The 27354-nt window shown below is 41.5% G+C and overlaps 1 protein-coding gene across 1 annotated transcript in view; it reads right to left on the bottom strand.

Moving 5' to 3' along the window:
- Nucleotides 1–14128, bottom strand: part of LOC127015619 (melanopsin-like) — a 42397-nt gene extending 28269 nt beyond the window's left edge. The window contains 1 exon segment of the mRNA XM_050895666.1: nt 14040–14128. Within this exon segment, the coding sequence (XP_050751623.1) occupies nt 14040–14063 (24 nt within the window). The 5' untranslated portion in view covers nt 14064–14128.
- Between the last annotated feature and the right edge of the window lie 13226 nt (nt 14129–27354).

Genomic DNA, 27354 nt, shown 5'->3' with positions numbered 1-27354 from the left:
GCATGCAAATTAACCGTGTTAAACTCCTTTCCTCTTCCCTCAAACCTAATCTTCTTAGCAGCATGCATGCACTAAATTGGAACCCTGTCTCATTTCTGACAATGCATACCAAAGAGGCTAAACTGAAGAGAAAGGAAAAAGATCCTTTTTTTTCTTCCTTTCCAGCTTATCTGTTAGGCATGCTCAGGATTTATCCCTATATAGAGGGTTATTATATAGAGGACTATTATATAGATGTTGTAATTCAGGGCAAGTAGTACTTGCCTGTCGTACGCATTATGCTTTACTTCACCATATGGGAACTCACTGTGGCAGAAACTCATTTGAGAAATGGACTATGAATTTCACACCCAAAGGCATCTCGCCTTATCTCTCTGCTGAAGAGAAGTTGACTTGGACGTTTTGGCCTCGTTTATTCAGTTACAGGTGGTGAGCTGTGTCAAAAGCTGAAAAATGTCCATGTGACACATTTGTAAACTCAGATTACAGTTTGCTGGCAATACTGGATGAAATATAAACTATTGATTCTTACAGAGTGGAATTTGGAAGGCAATAAATACCGGGGATTACACAGAGCCTGCAATCTCAGCAAGAAGCTAAAGTGAGGGATGTTTAGATTACACAGGCTTTGGAGAAGGGATCTTGCCTTCAGGGGAGTCCATAAAATACCATGGTCACTTTTGCTGCAATGTTAATAGCAGTAAGAACAACTTTAAGATCCGAATGAAAAGACAGCTCCTTATTCACTCTGTCGGTGCTACCCTGAGACAGCAGGATGTGGCAGGCATCCAGCTGTATGAAATGTGGCAAGCTGATAAAGACAGAAAATCATTTATAACACTGAAATTTGGGTCTAAGAAGATAAATGTGCATATCTATGTGTGTGTGTATATATATATTTCAACAGAAAACCTCAACTTTGATAAAAAATAATTTCATTAAACTAGTGGAAATTTTCTAAATAAAACAGGCTAAACCAGTACAAATAGGTGCAAGCTAATCAAAGAGAATTTATACCTCATTTTACTCACAAAATTTATTTCACTAATTTGATGTAATTTCACAATAGAAAACTTTAAGAATAAAGATTTAAATACTCTTAAGGCTGAGAATTTAAAATCTACTCTGTTGAACAAATGGTGATTTTCTAATACAGATCTGTTCTTGGTACAGCATAACACCCAACTGGAGACAAACCATCAGTATCATCAAGGCTTTAAGATACTCACAAAATTTAAGCTTTTTCTCTTTTCCCACAGTATCATCTCTGAGAAGCTGGCCTTTTTGGTAATTTCAATTAACAAGATAAATACTTGCTCATATAAATATTTTGCTGTATGAAGATGAGGACTAGAAATAGGAAAAAAAAATCTAAGCTTGGTGAGGAGCTCTAATGACAAGCTGTTTTTTGCTGACATTCTCAAAAGCTGTTACCACTCTATGCATTTTTTTGGTACTTCTAGTTTCTCCCGAATAACAGGAATAAAATAAAATATTCCAAGTTGCTGTGACTCTTTCCAACCCAAGAAAACCCAAATAACTATTACAAACCCTTCTAGATGACTTGGTAAGCAGGACAGCAGCTAAGTACAGCAGGTTGCATTCACTATAGTCACTGTTGTGTCTTACCAAGTTTTGTCTATATTAGCCTCTCTTAGCACCAAAATGATGTCTGGTCAATGACAGCTGGTATGAATCAGCAAAAAAATCAGTTGATACTAGTGGAAGGGTCCTGCCGTTTAGACTTAGCAAAGCACGGATTTTGGATCCATCTCACACCACCGCTCTCTAACTGCTAGAGTACACTGTGCAGTTATACTTCAGGCTGTTCATTTTCATTTTATTAACAGTGAACTTAGACCCCATGAGAATGCAATTGGAAAACTGACAAAGTTAAAAGACATGCTGTGAGATGCTGCCCCAGCTACAGCTCTTTGACACTGCCATGGTAATGCACGGCTGCCCTGGATTCAGCATATCCATCTCAATAAATTGTGTTTATGGGTGCTCAGTATCATCGCAGCCACGTAATGTAGAATGAAAAGCCTGTTCTGTATAACCACAGTCTTGCTCCTTCTCTTTAATGATGTGATTTAACATAAAGATAATGAAGGAAGGCATTACATTCTATTCAACCAATATATGGAATCTTTAATGGGTGAAGCGAGTTTTCAAGGGCTCATGTGGGATGTGTTCACCTGTCCCTTTTTCCCCCAGGTTGGCTTTGCCTCCCTCCATTTGTGGTCCTGCGACAGAATCCCAAGCACTCTGCTGAAGACACGTCGATTTCCTGAGTGAAGATTTTAAAGACACCGTCCAGAACGACCTGATTGTTTCACTCAAAAATACAAACGTAAACAAGCAGCCCATGAAGATGCCAGTAATTGCAGCAGGGCCAGCTTCTGGCATACTTGCCTGTCCTGTACTCGCTTTGTTTGGCTCCTTCTAAATTAATGCTACAATCACTTGTGTTTTGACTCTGTGAGATGTTGGACCTGACAACTCACATAAATCATGATGTGGCTTTACCCTTATATGCGATGTGACTACAACATCAAAACACTGTCACCTACGTGGCTGCTTGGAGGGCTTTCCTGGCAGGGTAACTAACAGATCTGCAGGCAAATGGAGGATAAACAATTAACAGCTGTCCCTCAACTAGCTGGCAAAGGAAGCAGGCACCAGATATAAAAATAAACTTGGTCTATTTCTCCCAAAATAAAGATGGAAAACTTAACAGATGAGGAAAGTTATTCTATGAAATCTTTTGTAATTTGATTTTTTGTGATGAAACAATGTCCAAATAATTAGAGCCATCTGTTTCTGCTTTCCAGCTGATAAGATTAATAAAGATTGCAATGCAGAAGACAAAAAATTGTGGTTAAAAAAGGAGGGCAACGGCAGGTCCCCTTCAATGGGTATGGGTAGAAAATAATGGATCAAATTCAGAAATGGTTGTATGATTGGCTTTAGGTGGATATAAGAGTATCTAAAGCTTTATTTATGCTCTGATTTTGGTCACGGATGCAAGCTTATCTTGTGGAAATGATTTAAACTGAAATGAGCTTAAGTAAGGGCTTGCTTACATGGGGGATTAATGTGCACTAACAAGGGAGTGAATTAACAGCATAGCAGCCTCCCTGTGCTGACCTGCTACATGGATTCACAACGCAGAAGTTTGATTTTACTGTAGAAAAAACTTAAGTCTATACAGTTACACTTGGAAATCTTAAAGAAAAATAGTAAACAACACTTAGGTATGATGAGATAGGAGCAATCCGTGTGTGTCAGCTACCAGATAGTACTTGCCAAGTTCCTTGTAATTTCACTGATGGTCAATGTAAGAGGTAATTTCAGTATGAAGCACCATCTGGTTTGAAATGATGACAAAATTTGAGGCTTAATGAATATCTTGTACGTAGGAACTTCTGAATCAGCAAACAGAAGACCGTTGCTATGTGGTAGCTATAGTAGAGCTAGTGATGGTCAGCTATTTTTCAAAACATGATGTATTTACAATGAATACTTATGGAAAACATTGTTAATACCTTTGGGTATTAAAAAAACAAAACAAAACAAAACAACTTTGCTGGTTCTGGTTAACAGTACTGCATTAAAACACCACACAGTAAGTACAGATTAATTCAGTCCTCAGAAAGTCAAATCAAACCACAATCATCCACATGTGGAAAAGTTACTTTTCTTATCAGTCTCCCCACGACACTCTTCTTCCACAGTTCATTCCAATCAGTTCACATGCCAAAGCCAGAAGCACTCAAACACATATTTATAGCATACATTTAATCAAGACGACAGTTGGTTTAGCAAACCGAACTGTGAATTTGATGCAGTTCATCCAAAAGTGACAAACAAGAACAGGAACTGCCAGTGCTGTGTACAACAGGACAAATAGCAAAGGCAGCCGGGTACCAGTCAGGCATCTGCTCGAGACCTAGGCGGGTATTTATCCAGACTGAGGTCGTAAGTTTGTGGAAAAACCTTGAGAATTTTTTTCTATAGTAAAATATGTATCTAGTTAATTCCATTCCACCAAGTGCTTCTGGGCTGTTACTGAAATGAACAGCCAGCTGAAAAAAAGCATTTAATATTTGACTTCAAGACTCATTTGGGGTATATATCCTTAAGATCTTGTGTTTAGCACAGCCCCTGCTTTGACAAGATGCTTTCTTTCAGGCCCTCGATATCTGTGCTTAAACTTCTTCTCATAGTTGCAAGAAATCTAATGGCACATGGCTAGGGGGGTAGAAAAATCTCAAAAAAACGCAAAGAGAAAACCATCAAAACCTGATTAAGTTCTCAATATCATGAAAATAAACCAGTTAGATACTCAACAAGGTAGGCAAACTCAGATGTCTACATATCCAGCCTTATGAGTCAATGAAAGCAAGGGGTATTAATAATTCATGTGTTTTATAATTAATAAAAAATGATATAAAAATTATTCACATAAGAATAATACAGCAATCAGAAGTAAACAATAAAAGTCAAAATAAGTAAAGTTTTAATATGTCTGCTTGTTACAAAGCTATCTAAGGGCATATTTTCATTTCTCTGGAGACCGACTAAAAGAACCTTAAAATGTAAAGTCTGGAAAGCACATGGACATTGCTTTCTATGCACATCCCCAGCCACACCACTGAAATCAGTGATAAAAGACACATTTGCTTCTCTGAGTACAAAAAAAAACCCAAAACCAACAATAAAAAATCAGCCCAGCTGAAAAACAAGCTGGCTTGTGTTCCAGCTCGAGCACTATCTGCGCGGCTTGGGCAGGGGGTAGCAAAAGTGACAGTTTACTCAAAAGTTTTACAAGTTATTCTACTGAGCGTGCCTGCACAACCCGGCCTTGGGAGGAACACTGTGTTACTCGCTCCCTTGTTTTTGTGGGGAAGCACTGGCAAGTAATTAGCACTTTTTTTTCCCCTGCCTTAGTCCGGGTTACTATAATCAAACCTTGAGGCAACGGATTTTTATTCCAAGACCTAAAAGTTTTAAAGCAAGATACCAAAGGCATGTTTTCTGAGGGCATTTCTGTTCCAGTACTGGTGTACTTGTACAATCAAGACAGGTGGCATTAACCAGGTCTTCACAACATTTTCCTCTACAGAAATTTTGTGTTCTATTTAAACACATCCACATCTAACCTGAGAGCGCAAAACCTAAAAGAACCAAATTCAACCATGACTTAGACTTAAGTGTTTTTGAAAAACAAGCAAATAAAAGCCCACTACCAGAAGCTGTTAATACTCAGTTGAGTTGAGGGCTCAGTCCATCTTCCCCCTCTCATCTCTCACAAGCTTGCACGCCAGCACAGCCAGTTCCTTAATGTGACCCCTGAGACACTCACCATATTGTCCCCTTGGCCATAAATGCGTTCAAAATTATCTTATGCTATGTCCAACTGCACCTTAAATTACAATACAAGCTATGCATGCTTAGGCAGGTAGCATGCTGAACAAATCTAATCAATGCTAACACTGCATCAAAATTAGCTGGACTATTACAGTTCAGCGCATATTTGTTTGGCCACAAGGGAACGGATGACTGTTAGCACAGTGCAACAACAAAGCAGTAGGCAGAAATCTCAGGATATATTTTTTAGAGCGTTAGAGCATGTTGAAGAAAAGCATATGTAATCAAAACATGATATCGGAGTTATTTCCTTCAATATAAGAAGTTTTGCAGCCTTCAGGGAGAAACCATTTATACGCTACAGCAAATATTTAAGTTTTTATCTTATTATGCATCATACTTTCATAGGTTATTTTTCTCCCTCTGAGCATCTTACTGCTAACTGCAGCTCTTTAGTAATCACACAAAGTTCACCTGAAAAAAGAAATCCCTTTGTTGTACGTTCGCCACTCGGTGGCAAGAGTGCTCTGAACTTGCTGGCACTGTAACCCTTTGGCATAACACGGGCTCTTCACCTGAGCTGCTCTCCCCTCTCTTGCCTCCTTTGAGCTCCTGTAGCTCGTCCTGGTCCATTTTACTCATCCTAGGCTGCCAGATGACTGCTGTTCCCATTTCACCAGCCACGGATGCCTCTGACCAGGATGCTCCAGCTCCAGCCTGCCCACCACGCTTCAAAAGCAATTGCATGGGCTGCCACTGTTTGCTGATGGCAACGCAGTGCCACAGCACCCATCACCTGCCCGGACCAAGCCCTCTCCTGCTCCCGCAGCCCCAGGCTTCAGGCCAAGCAGCAGTGAGCAAGACTGCTGTGCGATGCTCACATGTTACTGGTTTTAACAGGAGCACACAAAGAAATGTCTTTGCCTGTCCACAAATGTTGGCACCGCATTTTGAAATTCTGATCTCTGCCAGTGGATATAACATCCTGCCCTGAGGATTTTATAATAAAATATAAAATTTATAGTTTATTTAAAAAAAAGAATATTGTCTTCCTTACTATTGATAACTGAGAGTGAATCCTTCACCAGCCACCTCTGGCTTTATGCATCTTGTCTAGACGTTAGTAGTCTTTTCATTGCACTGTTCTGCTTCTCGGGGAGACCCACTCAGCTGCTGCCAGAAGATCTGTGTGTGAAAACTGCTCTGAGAAGTGGGTCCTGTGTTTTAAACAGATCCCATGAAAACATGTGCTTATTTTTAAGGGTTGTGGGAAAAAAAAAAATCATCAGCTGACATCAGCTTTTCAAAGGGTGATTACAAAATGAAAACACATCTTATTAAACCAGTTAAGGCAAGATGTTAATAACTTATACTAATCCTATATAGTCTTTCCAATGCTACTTTTAAAAATACATATAGCTAATATTTTTCATCAGTGTGGTCATTTGGTTCCTGCTGGATACTCTACTCCATATTTTTTCTATTCTGTCACCTATGACGAAGCCTGGTAAATGATGAAGGAAGTGCAATGATAATAGTAGAAATACACTTCCTCTATTAACTACATTTCAGTGAACTTTTATTTACAATTTTTACTAGCTGAGTTTAAAGAACTGCAGTTTTATCAAAGAATTCATCTCACTCTCTACCTTCCCCTATTTATAAACAAACTGATTTTTCTTCTGCAGGAAATATTCTTAACTGAAGGCCTGAAACCAGAGACATTCTTCACCAACTAGGGTAATTTCCATATTTCAACAAGAAATTTTGGTCATGGGTGGTAGGGTGGGGATGGAGGGCAATTTAAAGCAACCCCAGCTTCTTGATGCCATTGGCATCATTCCATTGTGTACGTTTAGGAACATGAAAACTGCTAAAAGTAGTCAGATCAGAGGCTCACCAACTCCTGTATCTTACACCTGACAGTGTCTGGCAACAGATGCTTTTAGGGGAGGAACATGGGGAATACAGCAAGTGCACATTCTCAATCTGTTATCTTCAAGCACATTTGTGATATTAGTATGAACATATGCAGCATTCAGTTTCTGTTTAGATCAAAGAAATGTGTAATCACTCTAAGCTGAGGATTATTCCCATGTAATATCTGCTTGCTTCTGTTTAATATTCCTCTATGCATGGAAGGGGGGTATGCAGAAGGCAGAGCCAAACTCTTCCCAGAGATGCACAGTGAACGGACAAGAGGCAACAGAGACAAGTCGCAGCAGGCAAAGTTTTCAATGAGATTGGTGAATCACAGAAACAGGGGCCCAGAGAGGCTGCACAGTCTTCATCCATAGCGAATATCAAAATGGTGAAGTTAGCCCTGCTTGGAGCTAGGAGTCAGTCTCTTGAGGACAGGTATGCTGTCTCAGTAAATTGAAATTCTTCCTACCTACCTTCTTTTACTTTCACAAGGAACTGGGAAGAGACAACAAAAGCCAAATGAACCTATATGCATGTTTTGCACCCAGACGCTGTAGATTAACTTCAATAGGTAATCTGTACAGGGACCATATTTCTTGGATAGGAAGGCTGCAGTAAGTGCTCCACTTCATTTGTAAGTTTTTCACACTGTGGCTTTAAGTCCTGCATGAAAAGACATATTTCCAGAGGTTTTTAGGCACTTCACACCTATTGATTGCACTGGTAGCAATACACCTGCTCTTCTCCTGTGTTGTTGAAAATACTCCTTGGTGTTTATCTATCTGCACTGTTAGATGCCTAAGTATCATGAAAATCTGGCTTTGGAATATTTTATGATTAATTTTAGAGAATGTAACTAGATCACTGATACACTGTTTAGTCCAACAGCCTATGCATTTTAGTCTGACAGATTCCCACTAGATATTCTAAATACTCTGTTTAGAATAAAGCACGTAGCCACCACAGGTAATGGAGATAAAGGAGATGACTGGGAAGAGAAGGAAATTATCAGGCGGGATATATTCAAGATGACCCATCTCTGCAATGAAAGGCAAATCTTTATTGCCAAATGAAAGCATTTGGCAGGAGCGCAACGTCCCTTAACTCTCCAAAACAAGAGTAAAACAAACTCTTATCCAGGAAGGAGATCATTGCTTTTCTAGTCGCCTGGAGGGTGAAGCACTTATGAATTCCTTGTGGATTTAGCATTGCTAAAGGAACAAACAGACCAACATCCAATGAACAAGTGAAACTGGCAACTCCATTTACGATTAGCAAGCTACTGCAGTACTGAAGACTTATTTCAGAGGAAGATTGAAGCAGCACTGGCAAACTAATAAGGAATTGCAGTACGGGCATAATTAGAGAGAAATTACAGCAATCAAAAGACTCCCAGATTTATAAAATACTGAAATAATGGAGCATGCTTTGACACATTTGGTGGGAATAAAGTAACTTCTGTATCTCTCAGAAAACTTAATTATCTCATGGCAGTAGTCATCTTGGAGGAAGAAACAATATCTCGTACAAAAGCAAGTGCCTCTACTTTGATCTGGAGAAGCATCAAGACAACTTTGATGATAGAGCAGTGAAGGAGCTTCATCCTTTCCCTCTCCACTGCTGTGTGTAGCACACTGAAAATAGGGATGATGTAGTTGTTTTAATGTGGTCTCTTGTTTTAATTCTGCAGACCACTTTTCAAGACTCTGCAAAAGGTAACAAAAGTTTTAGCACATCTATATTAGGAAACATCATCTTCCTCTCACCCTCACAATAATCTCCAGATATGAGGTGCATTTGAAGCAACTCCTACATTGCTTTTGCAACACCAGCTTGGAACCATGATCAACTGCCAGAAAAGAAAATCTCAGCACAAGGCAGCTTCCTTTTCTGAGTTAAGGAGAAAGTGCCATTTTACAAAAAGAGAAGGTTAGGTTGAAATCTGTTTTTACTGTGCCAAGTCAGAAAGCCTCAGGGAGTCCCCACAAGTTTTTTCTGCAGAGCCCTACCTCTCATCTCAGATGAAAACTAGCTGCTTCTGAACTTTTTTTTTAAAAAGCATATAAGCAAACCAGCAAAGTAATATGCACTGGAAAATCTTACAAAACAAACAAAAGTAAGTCTAACAAAGCATTGTGTGTGTCTCCAGTCATGTTCATACTAGATTTAAGCCCACACTGGGCCTTTCTCAGTCCATCCAACTCCACAAAAGCATCGCACTTAAGAGCATCTCTCCACGGAAAAACGAGCAAAGGGACAATCTGTTCACAACAGCTGTGGGGGTATGAGAGATACTCATTTAAGATTTCTCCACAAGTAAAGAGCCCATTGAAAACAAACAGTTACTGTTAATTGCAACCTTATATTGAACTTTAACAGTAGTTTATTGCTGTTAGTTTTGTTGTGATCAAACGGTAAACACTGAGCTAACAACACAGTTGAAAAGCAATTTCACAGCACTTGAACAGTCATTACGGCTGAGTACAAAATAATTCTATTGCAAATGGATTACCTAAGGGACTTGAAGCATCATCCAGGACACCATCAGACTGCTACCTTATGCACTGTTGAAGAGGGACTGCAAATACTGCAGACCTTGCAGCCCTCCAGCATTTGAGACAACCTGCCTTCCCTCATCAGCTGCTTTAGGAGTAACTGACTGGCACTTACCTGCAGCAGCGCCACTAGAGTTTTCCAAAGCACCAGCATTAATCCAGGGGCTCCCTGGCGCTCTTGCTGTGACTGCTAACCTTCATTTGCTAACGCTCGTCTTCTGTGCAATCGTCTACTGCAATGCCATGGAGGGAGGGGCTTTTTATGTCACTGAGGGCATGGTGAGGCCAACCCTGCATGTTTCTAAGCCATGTTCACTCTTTCCCTATCATGGTGAAGGTTTAGTCAGCTACGTTATCTGAATATTAGCACAAGTTTCAGTATAGAAATCTTAGCAAAAGTTATCAGGTATATAAGGAACTATGCATATTTTTCTTTCTAAAAAAAGACAAGTAATTTATTGATCACTAGAGTTATTGTTTGCAGAAAGTTCAATGGAAGTACTTCGTCCTTTTTATAATTAAAAACCAAATCAGTTTCCTTCTCACTTGAGATCAAGTCCTTTTTCAGGCATTGCTAACTTAACAGGGCGCAAAGAAGGCATGCTCCTTCCTGTTGCTCTATTAGCTCTAGACTAGCTGTAGCTGTTTCAATGTTGTTCATTTCATCATCCAGTCAGCATGGACTTGGTTTCATCTAGCCAGTCATTTCATTGGCAGCACAGCTGTGCTGATGGCCGTCAGTAAATTTCCATAGGCATCAGGCACGTATCCCTGCCTGGCATTCAAGTCCTCTGGTCTGCATCCTCCATTAACACAGCAGCCTCTTGCAGTGCTCTGTCCATTTGCACAGCAAACGTCAGAAAGGTCCATCTGCCTATTTCTTGGGCTTTCTACTAGGGCATGTTTCAACTTTGCAAATGCTGTCAAACAAAGCAGCTGATACCATTCCCTGGGTCTGCTCGCAGCAGGAGAGCCGGTGACTCCAGGCTTGGACCTCACTGCAATAGTCTGCCCCAGAGGTGTATGTAGTGATCCAGCTGCACAGCAGCCCAAGTCTGCGTACTGGAACCATGCCAAGCATCCTGCATGTGTCACATCACATGTTGAACTACTGACTACCATCTGGTATCAGGCATTTCTGACTAGTTACTTATCTACTTGCTAGGCATGCTCTCAAGTCCCAAGCTGCACGTGAAGTTTGAACAACATCTTTTTATTTCAGTGTTTCCCAGGGTGACTGTCCTCATCACAGAATTTATAAAAGGTGTCTAGCAGCCATATTCTTGAGTGCTTTAGTAAAGTGCCATCAGCTCGTGCAAGTCAGCCTGACAGTTGTGTCTCAGCTGCATTATGAGTAACTCCTTCAATTCACTTGTACCAGTATACTAAGATTTCCTGCTTTTCAGGGCTCAGAGAGCTTGGCTTGTATTGCCGCTGCAAGGTCTTTCAATACCATGGTTCTTGTTAGGTTCGCATAACTTTGAGAAACTCTTGGGTACATTGATATCAAAGGCTGAATCATCTCATCTAGTAACATTGCTTTGTCATGCTCTGGTGATTCAGGAATGTTATTAGCCTCATTTAATCACCTGCAACGATATGCAGACACACATTTCTATTCTGGGCCCAGTCTGGCATATGCAATGAATTCTGCTTCAAACTCTGCTTGGCCAAGGACTGCTGGATTAAGCAGACCATCTTCAGCAGTCACACTCTCTCTGCAGGCTGGCACCCCAGCACTTTGGAAGTACAGGACGTCCTGGCGGGGATAATTTGCCACCTCTGAAGGCAGTCAAACAATGTCAAAAAAATTGCAACTTTAAATCCCTTGATCAATTTACTGAGGTATATTTGCACATACACATGTTTTTGTACAGCTAAGTTTATGGCAAGAGAAAGTAATACAGAATGTGAACTAGTTCAAAATTTGGCGAGTATATAATGACAGGGAATAAATCTTGGACTTCTAGGAAACTTTAGAGAAAGTTCAACAGCAAAAATAACCCACACAGCCACCATGATAAAGATGTGATTAAAAGACAAAATCAATTAAAGTGAAGACCTTCAGCAGTGCCAGAATGCACTCAGTGCATTTAAATAATTTGGAGTTATGAGTTACATGCTTAAACTCCTGTTCACTTGCCACTTATTTATTACTTTGCTTAAGAGGACTCTATAAAAACCTTGCCCAACTTTTTTCTTTCTGATTTATTCCAGGACAATGACCTGTTGCAATGAGATGACATCCACAGCTTCCCTCCCAAGCTGGAGTTTCTCCCATACCATTCCCATAACCCTTTCTCTTCCACTCTTAAGACCAGAAAAAGAAACAAATATTCTTGGCAGACTTCTTTGAATGCCAGGGCTGGCTGGCTAATGAGATTAAGTTCAGGCAAGTCATCAAAGATTTATGAGGAAATCTTCTATCCTAAAATCTGTACAAAGTATTGCAATGGTATAAGGTCAGGGGTATACAGGGACAGGGGATTATGAGAACAGGGCTACACAAATTCTTCATATTTAGTTTGCTGACCTATCTCAGTCTTCTGCCCCAAATCATCATAATTAATTTGCCATGCACAAGAAAATAATCTTTTCTTTATGAATGTTTTCAAATAATCCTAGCTAAACATATAAACAATTGACAAACCTTCCTACAGTGCTTCATTTAGGTCACTTTACATTACATTAGTTGGCTCCACAAAAGGATAACAACTCTGAAATCTGCTTTAGGACTTCATTTATATTTCCTTTTTCATTGAAATTTTCCTGCTATTAATGACCAGATCACAATAAGGTTTAATCAACTAGATCTTGATGACGCAACAAGTACCATCATAAGCAATCACCTGCTACATCCTCCGCTGCATAGCCAGTTTTCCCATCAGCCAAAACTCCAAATCCATCCTAAAGATCTAAACAAAACAGCACAAAGAAAATACATATCCCTTTGGAGAGAGCTGGGTCAGCTGCACAAAAAAATAAATCAAAATTCATTACATAATAACAACTTCAATGAGATATTTTTTTCCTTTTAAAGGAGAAGCAATTCATTTAAACCATTCCTTAGAAAACAAAGCAGAAAAGAAATGCTCCCTTTCCTTCTCCCTGCCCAGCTCCCACTTTCTGAAGCCTTCCTCCTGGCACGTACTTTTTGGGTTCAGCCGAAAGCATCTCCCTTCCCTCCGCACATCCGCTCTGTGCAGGACCGCCGAGCTGCGACTCATCCCGACGAGCATTTGAAATCCGAGGGTTTAAAAAGCCACTCGTAAGCAAGCCCTCCTCCACTCCCAGCCTGACAGCTCCAGGAGCATATCGAACCGCAGCACTAGCCCCCAGCAAACCACCGATCCTATCATTCAGCCTGACTAGCCCCACCACAACTGTTTCAAGTGCAAAAAGGTGACTTAAAAACTCCCCAAAACAAATACCCCACAATTTTGAAAATAATTTTTTCTCTTTTTTTTTTTTTTTTTTTTTTTTTTTAAAAAGGATGGACACCCAGAGGAGCTCGTTTCCAGGGCATCCCAGCCGGCTACCTCTGCCCAGCCCAGCCTGGGAGCATCCCGAGCCCCCAGGGGTACCACCCCCGAAGCTGGGCATCCTCGGGCAGTCAGTGCCCGGGGCTCTGCTTGCTCTGTACCTGCTCGCCGCAGTCCCGGGTGGGCACTGTGGGCAGCCAGGGACGGAGGGTGGCGTCTGGGATTTCCCTTGCAGCAGCTCGCACCCGTGGCCTCTTATGCTTTTGCTGTGAGGAGCCTGGCTCTGCCTTCCCTGTAACCCCCCTTAGGTGGCTGAAAACAGCAGCTGGGCACCCCCGCCACACCACTACCCCCCCTCTCCCCCCGCCTCTCCTGGCTGGTCAAACCCAGCTCTGGCTTTCTCCTTGCATACCGTGTGCTCCGTCCCCACGGCCCATGAACCCCCGTGGCTAGGTCAGGGTGGCTCTGCCCTGCGGCACATGTGAGCAGCCACATGCCCGAACCCACAGTTGGGTTTCTTGCAGGGCTGTCAAGGAACAGGGACTGGGTATAAAACACAGCTGCTTCCCAGCAATTCACCATGGAGTTACCGAAATTTCATCTGCATCGTATGCCTTGACATTCAAGCATCTCCTGTCCTGGAGACGCTTGAATAACCACAGAAAATAAAGTGAACGGCACCAAATGGGGCACAGGAATTTCTTACCTCACAGCCTCTTGTTGGTGTCATGTTTGTAAAGCTGAGCTCTTCAGAGGCGCTGAAACGTGATGAAAAGAGCAGGGATCTGATGGCAGGCATGCTCTTTGAGAGCCTCTTTCTCTTACACTCTGGCCAGAAAGACATCGCAAAAATTGTTACATTTCTATCCCTATATTTTTTTCTTCAATGCATTGACAATATTTTCAACACAATTGGTTTCAGTGTTCCCCTTTTAAAAGACATGAATGGAGAGGATTTGTGAGACTGAGCTTTGTCTGGAGAAAAAAAGGCTCAAAGTAGTAGAGAAAGGAGTAGAAATAGTAATTTAAAGATCTTATTCAAGACACTTGCATGCCCCCTCCATCTGGGGCATGACAGCAGTCACAGCTTTGCAGGAGAACCTTAAAACTATTTCTGCCCACAGATTAGCTCTTTTAACTGATGATTTTAAAGATGACTGATAGAAATTCAACTACAGACATAAAACTTACAAGTATGGCGAACATATACCACACAGATAATCTGTAAATGCTGGAGAATACAGCAGAACTTCCTAAATTGGAGGCTTAGATTTCAAAACAAAGTTTGCTTTGGTGTTTAATATCCCAAAGACATGATAGATAAGTTACAATAAAATGAATAATGTGCCAGAACAGAAAAAAAATAATATGTGCTTCAGTGAAAACACAATATGCTGTTATGCATTGTATTATAAAAGCCAAAATTATGGTATCATTGTCATATATTGTCCTGGTTTTGGCTGGGATAGAGTTAATTTTCTTCCAGTAGCTGCTATAGTGCAGTGTTTTGGATTTAGCAGGAAAATAATGTTGATAACACACTGATGTTTTTAGTTGTTGCTAAGTATCGTTGATACTAAGTCAAGGATTTTTCAGGTTCTCATGGCCAGCCAGCAAGAAGGCTGGAGGGGCACAAGAAGCTGTGAGGGGACACAGCCAGGACAGCTGACCCAAACTGGCCAAAGGGATATTCCATACCATATGACATCATGCCCAGTATATAAACTGGGGGGAGTTGGCTGGGAGGGGCAGATCACTGCTCAGGAACTAACTGGGCATCAGTCAGCGAGTTATGAGCGATTGCATTGTGCATCACTTGTTTTGTGTATTCTAATTATTTTAATATTATTATTGTCATATTATTATCATTATTTTTCCTTCCTTTCTGTCCTATTAAACTGTCTTTATCTCAACCCATGAGTTTTTTTTTTTTCTCAATTCTCTTCCCCATCCCACTGGGTGGGGGGGAGTGAGTGAGCGGCTGCGTGGCGCTTAGTTGCCGGCTGGGGTTAAACCACGTGTCGTCCAAAACACAGCACTGTACCAGCTACTAAAAAGAAAGTTAACTCTGTCCCAGCCGAAAACAGGACACCACGACATATATGAATGTTTAAACATCGGTATTGTATGTTGATCATTATTACTTCATCCTTGGTTTTCATTCCTTATTGAACCACCTTATTTCCATTCAATTATTTGACTTGACAGGTTCTGCTTCCCTCCTCTGAAGATGCCCAGTAAAACAAAAGATCAGTGTTAGCTGCTGTCTCGTACAGTCAGTTGTACCTTGGCATCTTGATGCTTTATTTTTCAGGCCCCTCTGTTGACTTGATCTCTGTGATCTGCCAGTTGCAGACAGGTTTGGAAGCAAACTACAGTTCTTTCTATTGCTTTATATGCTCCAAGCTCAAATCCACCAAATGACACATACTTTAGACATCGTAACAGTTACAGTTATTTTTTTCTTTGTTCATTGCATCTCTCTATTACCTAAATGATGTGATCCATTAGATTACCTTTGTTGCCCTTAAAAATCTTATGTTGATGTTCTAGATGTATCATGAGGCATAAAGTTTTTGCTTACCTTACAAATTTTTCCATAAACATTCGCTTTCAGAGGAAAATTTATACACAATTTCAGAAGTACTATATACTGTCTTTGCAGTTTCAGAACCTGTAGATTCATCATTTGTTGGCTGATGATAGCATATTTTATCACTAATGTGTTTTAAATATTTTTTAAGGCAACAGAGGCTGCATGAGAAATGATCAGCCCTCTGACATCCACAGGCGGGTTCCCTTTTTTTCTTTATTACAGAAATGTGGAAACGCTGCTCTCTGAAACAATGAGTGACCTCACAAACTGTTCAGATGTCCTTTCTGAGGAACTGCTCGCTTTGTTCATGTTGTTGTTCACTCCTACATCTGCAAGTTGGAGCTGAAACTTCTCTGAGGTAAGACCACTACACACAATACCTCACAGAACTGGACTCAAAACGAACCCTATTTTGTGTGAGATATTCTAATTAAAGCTAAGAATTGGATGCCAAGGGAAAGTTAAATGCCAACTAAAGCAAACTTTTTCAAGCTTCAGACTTGTTTAGACTGACAGGTTTTTGATTGACGGTTTGACTTGGCTCCATGAGTGACAGCATTTAGGGGCAACTAAGCCTCCAGTTAGAGGCTTACTGGACCACTGTCTCACACATCTCTCTTCCCTGCCCTCACACCAAGATTAGTTCTTCATCAAGCCTTTCTGTTTCAGCTGTTTGTAATTAACCCTGGGACATGGGAAAATACGGTAAATCAATCAAGTGAGTACAACCAGACAAAGTATTTGGACTCACTGAGCATTATGAAGTGCATTTACATGCTTAAACTCATGATGTGTTTGAGTAAAAAGCACTGAAAATCAGTGCCTTAAAATTAATTACAGAAAACAGATTGCTCAAGTAACTAAAGAAGTAGGTAAGGTAAATAACTGCTTAACAAAGGTTAGAAAAATGTCCTTTCTGAGGGTAGTCAAGATCCTAGGCTAAGGGACTAATGGGAGTAGTTCCATGTGGAGGCTTAAAGAAACAAATGAAATGTTGAACAAAATGCAGGAAAGAAGTATACATCTTTTTTTTTAGAAAATGGAGCAGAGTCATTTAGGATGAATAATAGCATTTTACATTTCTATGACACCTTCCATCCCACAGGCTCCCAAAGCAGTTGGCAAATTCAACAAATTGAAGGACATTATCTACCGTACACCAAAATAACTTTATCTGTCACTAAAGGCATCCCTGCAGGAGCAATAAGCAGTATCTGTTTAACAGGTTAGATCTGTTGTGACAAACACCACATCTAAGCAAAGCTACAGGGAGAGTATAATTGTCAACAGCTGGAACTGATGCTGAATCCTGGATTGAGCAGTTTTTGGGAAAAGTCTGCTAGTATTTCTCCAGTTACCACTGGATATGAAGACTTTAACACAGATCTTGCAGACGTGCTGTGCCCAGGGCAGGCATTCTCACGAGCCAGCTCCTCAGGGCACCCACCTCAGCACGAGGTACTTTCATAACCCATAGCCCCCCTCCCTGCAACGCTTGAGTGTTATATTCACCGGACAGGGAGAAAGCAGAGATTGACTGTAAACACCCAGGCACAAAGACAGACCCAGCCAAGAGGTGCTGCACACTTCAACAGTCAACTTTGATCTGAGCCTTCACCAAGGTCATCTTTCTTTCATTGCAGCCTGAACATAGGCACTCCAGAAAAAACATTACTTCTGGCAACACAGCGACGTTCAAAGGTGTTTCACATCCAACAGACGATTCACATTTGCCCTTCCTAGGGCACATGGGTCTGACAACAGCCTGCCTGACCAGCTCCTCAGAAATCTGTGAACACTAGCAATACAGGGTAGCAAAGCAAGCTAAATTCAGCGTACATTAAGGACTATTATCTAGAACAGCAAAGGAAGCAGAGTCGCACTGAAAAGCTCCTCCAGGCTACAGATTCAGTGGGATGGGAGCAAGTTGCACACTCCCCTTCTCTCACAGTCATGCTAAGGATCTCAGTCCTTTGAAGGAATTATGGCCATACTTGTGGCCACTGATGCTATGATCACTGAAGAGTGCAAAACAAGGTGAACATGATTATTTAAAAAAAACCCAAAAACCCCAAAAAAAACCTGGCAGAAAGAAGAAAGTGTGATGAAAGAGAAATACATGGCCACTGAACTGGTATATTCTAGCTTTAAAAGGAAAAGAAATAGCATCCAAAGCCCTTTCCAGATTTGCTGTCGGACCAAAAGAAAGCCTAGGCTGTCAAAGATTGATGGATAATCTACAGTCACATGTTCATTTTGGGATGGCATAAAGGCATGTTTGGAAATGTGTTTTGAGCTGTAGAATAAGGAAGAGTGAAATAAAAAGTGGGAACAGAATCATATGCCAATGAGCAAAATGAATTAATTCAGCAGTCTGTATTTTCCACTGGTTTAAAATAGCTACAAGGTTGATCTGGGAATTAATCTCAGGATTGTTATAAACTGCAGTGCAAACACTCAATGTCATCCCACTGAGCTTCTGACAACTCTGAAAAGTCTCACATATTTCACATGGCAGATGAAACATTTTAATTGCAAAAGAAAATGAAGAGTTAGCATGGGCCAGGCCAGCTTGTCTTGTGAATGAAAGAACTGTAGAAACTTAAGGGCTTGGAAAAGCTCTCAAGAAATTGCCTAGTCAAGTGCTTCTCAGGTAGGGTTAGTCATCATGGAAAACCAACAATTTTTCAATTGCTGAACATCTAAAGTATAATCTAAGCTTTAGGATATGAATGAAGCCAGTTAATATCAAGGTACAGGTTAGATTCAATCACAGGATTAGAATGCATGTCTGTTACAGTTTGCTCACGAGGGACAAAGAAGATGACATGGCACTGCTTATCTAGGATACATTTTATGTACAGGTCATCTCACTAGCAAAAGTGGAAAGCTGTACAAGCTTGACTTTTTTCTTCTCCTCCCCCACTAACAGAGGTCATATGTTAATGCCAATGGTGGAATTTAATTATGCATTTGTCTTTTCTTTCTACTTTGCGTATGCCAAGCCTACAGAAATCCTTGCTTGCTGTCACTTTGATAGGGAGAAGCTGGGGGTTCCTAAGGTGGAACAGGGGCTTCCGCATAATTCCTATCCCCTTCTCCCAGCCTCCTTCCCCTTACCCCATAGGGGCTGATATCCCTCCTATCCCTTTATTCCACCAGCAGGAATGAGTTACCAGGACTCAGCCATGACTTTTCATCCGAGGTTCATCCTTTCCTAGAGTCCCTTCCATGGAAAGAAAAACCCAGTCAAGATCCACTTCCAATCTCATTCCTCAGGTGAGGACATTCATTTTCTCAGGTGCAGCAGAGGATTTTTACCCACATCTTATAGTCTTCATGGCCTTTGAAGCTTCTGCCTCCCAGGAGAGGGGCCTCAGCACCAAGCCACAGCCAAGGAGCGTTATCTGTGTTGGACAGACAACGGCAGAGGAAGAAATGCAAGCGTCAAAGGGCCAGAGGGCAAGGGAAGAGGAATTCAACTTCATAGTCCCCTGGGGAGACACTCACCTGGGGGACAGGAATCCTGGCTCTTAGTTGCTAGTTCTAGCACTGTTATGTACCCTCTAGAAAGGGTGTTTGAACTGGAATGGAAATGGACCTGTCCTGGAACAGGGTCCTCAGATCAACATCTTTGCTGCGCCACCAGTCCTGTAAACCAACCCCAAATTACGGTTGGTTGACAAAATTTCAGTAAACAAAATAGAGTATTTTTACTTTTAACACTCAATTTGGTTGAAAAACACATTTTGTGATACCAGAATTTTCCACAGGAAAGACATTCTGATTTTTTACTAAAACTCATACATTTTCCTGTGGCCCCATTCAATCACAAAGTTTTCTCCAACAACTTATGGAAAAACCCTAAAAGTCACAACTTTTGCTGTCAAAGTCATGGCAGTGACAGCCACACAGACATTTTTTCATTGTACTGTTATCTTCTATACTGAAGTTTTCCATTTCTGGTCAAAGGTGACTTATTTCTATAAACGGAAACATTTTCACACTTTAAATGCTTAAAACAAAATCCTTTTGCGTAAAAAGCCAGCCTGGAGAATTTCATCCTGAAAGCTGAGTGCATCAGAGTTCTATCAACGCTTACAAGGGCTCTTGGTAATGAGGTTAAAAAAAAGAAACCCAAACGTGGTACTGGCTCCCTAATTCAAACACTGTTTTAAAAAGAGACACGCAGAAACAAGGAAGCCTTTATAGGTCTTCAGTTTCTATATGCTAAAGGAGGGAAGAATATACTTGGATGTAAAGTAACTATGACCGGCACGTCCTTGAAGAGCCAGAGGAACAACTGTTAAAATCCAGAAGGAATACACGTTAGGCAACAGCCGTGCTACCGCCCCGACGTCCCAGCGCCGAACACTTTGCAGAAAATGCTCTACCCTGTTAAGTGTCAGCTCCAGGGGATCCACCACGGCACCAAACACAGCTCTGACAGTCCCTGGTGATATGGTGACATTGGCTCTGCGTGCGCTAAGCAGTATGCTCGTAGGTAATGGTCTGCCTTGTTCTAACTATGGCACTTTGCAGAGTGTGGCGATGGAAGCATGTGTGGTGTGACCTTCTTGAGCTTTGCCCTGACAGATAGCACCTCGGTGATCAGACACCAGTTCCAGCTCTGCAGGTCCCTTCATAGTGACCTGTTCCCACAAGCCAACTCTCAAACCAGGGGAACTAAAATCCAATTCCCCTTAAAATTAAGAGATAGTAATAAATTTCAGAAGCTCTCGATGTACTGTGATGCAAAGACCAACACATAACAATTTCTTCAGCCATTTTAGGCCCAATGTGTTTTGAATTGCTCTTCACATAAAATTGTCCTAAAACAAAGGCTGACTCAGAATAAAATAGAATTTGAACTACAAACTCCTTTAAAATGTTGTTTAGAGTCTTGTCTTAAATATCTTCAAGACTCAATGGCAAATACAAGAACCACTGTTGATTCTTACCTCAGAAAACAGAAGTAATAGTGTGCAGTAACTGAATTAGATGCATAATAACACATTTATCCTGAAGTGAGAAGAAACGTGAATTTCATCTCCGCTCTGAAAATAAGCCATCAGTAATACCTTCTGGATGACAATTTGACACGTGAATCTGAGACTGGTTTTCAAATGCAGGTGGCTAAAATTAAAGAAAAACAAACTCAAATTATCTAATCTTTCTTTCAGGCAGGATCTTCTGTGATTTTTATCTTCATGAATTTCAATTCTGCTCCAGAAAAAAAGAAACACATTTTGGAAGAAACACTTTAGAAAGAGATTTAATACTTAAATTCACTTTTTTTCCAGAAGAAACAACAAAAAGTAGGCTACTCAAAACCCTCTTCTTCCCTTCACCATACAATCTCTGGTCTATAATCTGTTCTCTGTCACAGATTGAGCCCATTTCTGGGCTTTTCTTGGTCTAATGCTACATGAGTTTCTGTAATCCCTATCCCATCTGGTGCAGAAGTCATCAGGTTGCACTTACCTTCTGCAGCAAAATAGATATTACTGAAAATCCAGCACTTCATTAAAATCAAACATTTAAGATAAACCCCCTTTCCTAAGAGCAGGGCATACAAATGAAGAGACTTGATGAATACCACGAAGGAAGTTGGTATGGGACTCAGGTGTCTGGGCTTCTGCGACCAGCTGGTGTCCTCCTTCCCTTTGCAACAGGCATAAGCAAGAACAGCTACTTCCAGAGCTTCTTTCCCACATTTCTCACAGAAACCGAAACACAAAGGTACATGTTCCCCGGGGAGGAGACCAAGCTTTGCTTCCTCTAGAAATAATTCATGAAGAAAGCTTTGAAATTAGTTAAACTTTTTTTTCCCCAAACACACAGTGAATAAGGGATAGCCAGAATGGAAAAGCAGCTACCAGTTCTAGGTGGTTTCAGGGATAGATACTCTTCCCCAAAGCTCAAAACTGCAGTGCAGAGAGAGAAGCAGATGGAATAAGATATTAAAACAACAGGCTAAAAGGAGATTTTTGTCAGGAGATGTGGTGAATTACATAGGGCTACTTTGAGGACCATTTCAGGTATATCTGAAACAGGGTTCATATTTCCTTTAAACCTTTTAAATAGAGTGGGGGTTTTAAAACCACAATTTTATGCATAAATGTTACAGAAAATTTTGGATTAGAGCTATAAGCAGGTCAGATTATACACCCTAAACTGCTGGGAGTGCCTGCATGTGTGTGCATGCACATACACACTTTGATAAAAATTCATTTCAGTTAAAGAAACATTTCCTAATATAGTGAATAATTCTCATTGCTGAAGTTAAGTGTGCCTTTACTGATCATTTCTTCTGGCAACTGCAATTCTGAACTCTCCATCTGACTGTTCAGCTCAGGAGAAGGCTGGCCTACAAAAGAAAACATTTTTAGCTCTTTCAAAAACATAATAGGATGTTAGACTGTAAAGTAAGCTTTGCTACAGTTAAATTCAATAAATATAGCTGCATAGGATAACAGGGAAACAGTATTAAATAAATTCTTCAGTTCTTTTATTCTTTTTAAGCTTTTTCCAATGCTCCCAAGTATTCTCCCCATCTTTTCCCCAAATGATACAAAGAAAAGGAACTAAATGTTTCTTTGTCAGAGGTACGCTCTGGCAGCAAGGCACGTGTCTTTGAGGTTTTAATACTTTAACAACAGCTATACTTCTATCCAAACTAAAAGAAAGGAGTAGAACAGTATGAAACAAAAAATTCAGAGATGGAAAAGATCCAGCTAGATTTTCCAATTCTCTCTTGCCCGCTTCATCAGTCAAAACAGTGTATTGCCATCATTCAAGCAATGACTGGAACTGGACTACAAAAAGAATTTACCAGATTTGCTTCAGAGGAACCAAAGCAGCCAGTGCCTAATGCAGATTCTGTCAGGCAGACAGCATAGGTTTGTGAGCTCTCAGGTATGTTTAATGTTGTAGTATTTGTCCAGCTACAGCATTAAGTTCAGTGTTGCAGCTCTGTCAGAAACCAACGGCTAATGCTGAGGAAACAGATGAAGACACCTCATGCAGCATCACAGCAATGGTGTAGCTTCATAAGCCAAGGAGGGAAAAAATCCTGTGCTCAACTGGCAAGATTTGCCATGGTTTTTTTTGTTATTAATAAAATAAAAATTACATTAATGTGTCACTCCCTCCGTCTCAATCTAGTAAAGACAAATGATGGCAAATTTGGATTTGGTATGATACACAGGAGAAATACTAAGCTGCTTTTCAGTGAAAACTGTTCATACAAATTCAGTTTTGTTATTCCTCCTATCGGTTTCTCCTTTAGCCATCGGGAGCTGAGTAACAAATCACTTTCCTTAAATCATGGAATCAAATTCTACTGTTATATCACAAGCTTCATTTGGGCTTATATATTTGTGTTGGGGTAGTGAGAACAGAAGTTGGTCTACAGCACTGATCTTCACACATGCATTAAAAACACAGCCTTATTCTATTTTCACGTTGCTGATGAGAGCTATTTCTGGGCACAAATCACTAACTGTTAGCCTTTATTTCGAGAGTATTGGCCCTTCTTTTTCTAACTTCTTCACTCTGTTCACTTTTTTCCCCCACCTAATTTCCAAATTTAAAAGTCTGCCCAACAGGGAGCTGTTCTCATCAAGCGCCTGCCAGGGCTTTCGGGCGCTGCAGTGGCTAACAGTCCTGGCAGAAAATGAGAATCTACCACCAATTTTGGAGGAAACAGATTTTCCAGGAAGCAACAGACCCTGAGCAGATATTGAGACGCTTGCGAACGTGGCGATTTAGGCTAGTAGAGTTAACTGCCAAAAGGAATTAAAAGTTACTGCAGAGTAATGTGCTGTGCTAGGAACCAAAAATGTGATTACTCGCTCAGGGCTTCTGAGTTTCAACACGAAGGTCAGATAAACTTAAGTCAGTGCTGCCTGCCAACAGAGCCCAGGATCCCTCAGGATATCTAGCATGCTGCCCTAAATCTATATTCAGTGACTGGAAAACAGTACCTCGTTCCATCACCAGCGAGATCTGCTCAGGTCAGGTTTCGTACAGAGAGTGCAGAGTAACAACCAACGTCCTGAGAGAGAAGGGTTTTGGCAACTTGGCAGTGCAGAAGAAAAGTAATACATTAGGCTACGAGAAACTGGCTGTGGAACAAGAAAACAAAATTGCTACAGCTCATGTTTCATGGCACTGCCTTGCAGATTTTAGAAGTGAGACAAAAACCTGCAAGTGTCATGTAGCCCTCCCTCTCCGGGCAACTTTTACAGAGAAACTCAGCGAGCAGCCCATACACAGCTTCCAAGTACAAAATGGTTACATACTGGCTACATTCAGTAGCTAGCTAAGACTGAAGAGTTACTAGAGCAAGGATTAATATGTTTTCCCCTCTCGCTCAGATGTCCGCTGAGCCTTTGCTGCCAGGTCTGCCGGGCAGGGGGCAAGGGCCAGCCGCCATCCCACTTTGGGCAGGCTGGTCCTTGATAGCACTGACCTACCAACTTCTAGCTCCCCGTCTTCTCCTTCGGCTTTATACCTCTTCATATCACTGTGTTTTTTTCCTTGAACCTCTGAGCTGCTAATCTTGCCTCTGCCTGCAGTTTTACCTTTCTTATCTTGCATGGCTCTCGTCTCTGTACTTTCTCACAATTAAGCTATTTTCTCAGAAGTCTGAGCCAAGGTTTTGCAGCTGTGCTGTATCACAGCAAGGTCTTGGACCACAGACAACTAAATCCTTCAGAAGAGGGTCATGGCTCTAGAATCAGGGCTACAAAGGGTAACTGGAAGGAACTGAGGTACCAGATGAAACGGCCAGCAGATTAAGCCTTTGAAAAGTGTCATGGTTTAATCCCAGCCAGCAGCTAAGCACCACACAGCTGCTCGCTCACTCGCCCCTCAGTGCGATGGGGGAGAGAATCAGCGGGGTAAAAGTGAGAAAACTCGTGGGTTGAGATAAAGACAGTTTAATGGGTAAAGCAAAAGCCACACGCACAAGCAAAGCAAAACAAAGAATTCATTCACCACTTCCCATCAGCAGGCAGGTGTTCAGCCATCTCCAGGAAAGCAGGGCTCCATCAGGCATAACGGGTACTTGGGAAGACAAACGCCATTACTCCAAACATCCCCCTCTTCCTTCTTCTTCCCCCAGCTTTATATGCTGAGCTTGACGTCATATGGTATGGAATATCCCTTTGGTCAGCTGGGGTCAGCTGTCCCAGCTGTGTCCCCTCCCAACTTCTCGTGCACCCCCAGCCTACTCGCTGGTGGGGTGGTGAGAGAAGCAGAAAAGGCCTTGACTCTGTGTAAGCACTGCTCAGCTATAACGAAAACATCCCTGTATTATCAACACTGTTTCCAGCACAAATCCAAAACATAGCCCCATACTAGCTACTATGAAGAAAATTAACTCTAGCCCAGCCAAAACCAGCACAAAAAGCTAGCCAGAAAAAGGCTACCAGGTAGTTAAAGGGGGAGGAAGAAGTGAAAAGAAGAGATAAATTACCAGTTGGCTGGGCTCGTAGGCTGGAGACAGAAGTGAAAGTCATTACACAAAGGAATCGTAAGGAAAAAAAGCAGAGCACAAGGAAACCTCTGTCTGACTATGACAAAGAAACAGAGATGAGCAGCAGATTGGAGGAGAAACTAAGGGGTAGGAGAGAATATGGTCAAACATAGAAATAGGCAAAGACTATTCAAATATGGGATGTAACATCTTTGTATGTCTTTTATTGCTGCTCTTCAGAAAGCAGCCATCTCAGACATGAAACTGCCAAAAGGGTCTTATTCATATAGGGCTTATAACGCAATGAAAGAAAAATCTCTGTTTTCTGTCTCCTTTGCAGCTGTGGATAACTACATAGAGATTTGAAATACTCCCATATATGTTTGTAAGATCCAATTTTTCCATTGGCCAAACACCACATAATGATCACAGAGATGATAGCTGAGGATGTAGTTTGGTGTGACCAAACTGTTTGCATCCAAAATGATTTGATAGTTTTAACAGCAACAACAGGAGTTGATAAATGGAGATTTGACCAGAATATTCCAGGCTCTCTGGATCCCAGCAACGCTGGATGGTGAAGAAATGTATTCTTGCACAGGCAGCTGGATGTCTATGACCTACTGATCCTGAAGGACCATCTGTCCATGGGCATGCCTCTCAGGATACAGGGAAGCAATAGCACCTGATGGTGTTACCACAGCCTCATGAGTTCCTGACTCAGCTGAGCAACATGAGCTGCTCACGCCTTTGCTCCTGGTCCATTGCATATCCAGATCTCCTTTTTAATGCATATTCACACATGGTAATTTGCAGCTGAAATAGGCTAGAAGCATAGATGCAACTGCTCAGTTAATTATAACATAGTAGATTGTGATAACCAGGTCAGGTGCAGTTGTCCCTGTTTGGGCAGGGACATGATACAGGCCATTGAGAGTCTGTTTCTACCGTCTGCTGTTGGGTGCAGCTTGCGGTTCCTCCCCTCTGCTTGGGGAGGCTCTTCGTACTAGCTAAGCATGGCCAGAAAGGGCTGCTCAAGTGGCTGATGTAGGAGCTCCCAATGGTCCTTGCCCAGGTGGGCTTCAGCCTCCCAACAACTGGAAAACTTCTTCCAGTGGCTGACTGCCTGGTCTCCTGTCAGGAGTTGTTTCACACTGTCTGTAAATAATACCGGTGAGCCCCAAAGCAGCTTTCCTACCTGTAAGGGGTATGGGAAACACATGCCCTGGGGCTTGGGAAAGCCTAACCCATGAGTCACCAGACTTGACTTTAAATGCTGGAGAAAAAAAGTAAAAGGAAAAGCACCAAGTTTATTCAATAGAGTCAAGGTTTAAATTTTGGATTACAAGCATGAAACAAAGCTGGAAAAGAAAAACACAGACATGACAACACTTAGAACAAACCTAACCACAGTCTGTCCTTCTAGCTTGACCAGGGATTTCTCCGAGGCATATCTTGGCCCAGGAAACCAGGATGGTGACTCAGCATGCCATCTCCACCAGCTTGTCTTGCCTGCCAAAGCTGACCTGTGGCCTTGTTCACCCACAGAGCCAAGACAGCAGCCCCCAGACCCATCTCCCTCCCAGGCACTGTCTTTCAGAGCCAACTTTTCGGTGTAACAGGCACCTCTGCCCCAGCTGCCCCTGGGCAGCATTGCCTGAGGTGCAGCTGAGGCTGCATCTTCTGCCTGTGCCTCTCACTTCAAACCTCCCTGATCCTGGTTTGGTCTAACAGGAACATAGCACGGTGCACAGTGCAGCACCGTGCAAAATTGTACAACCTCAATTTTACCCGTGCACCAACTTGTTTTTATTTCTTTTAAGCGGCCTCATTGAAGGCATGACATTTTCATTACCATTGTAGGGCTTTATAAACCATATATCAACCAAAGGATTAACTACATAAACATCTTGTTAAATTTGCTGTCATTATTTCACTGTG

Source organism: Gymnogyps californianus, chromosome 4 (genome assembly GCF_018139145.2).
Source record: "Gymnogyps californianus isolate 813 chromosome 4, ASM1813914v2, whole genome shotgun sequence".
In the NCBI taxonomy this organism is placed as follows: Eukaryota; Metazoa; Chordata; class Aves; order Accipitriformes; family Cathartidae; genus Gymnogyps; species Gymnogyps californianus.
Note: the sequence above shows the minus strand (reverse complement) of the source record. Positions and strands in the feature narration are given on the sequence as shown.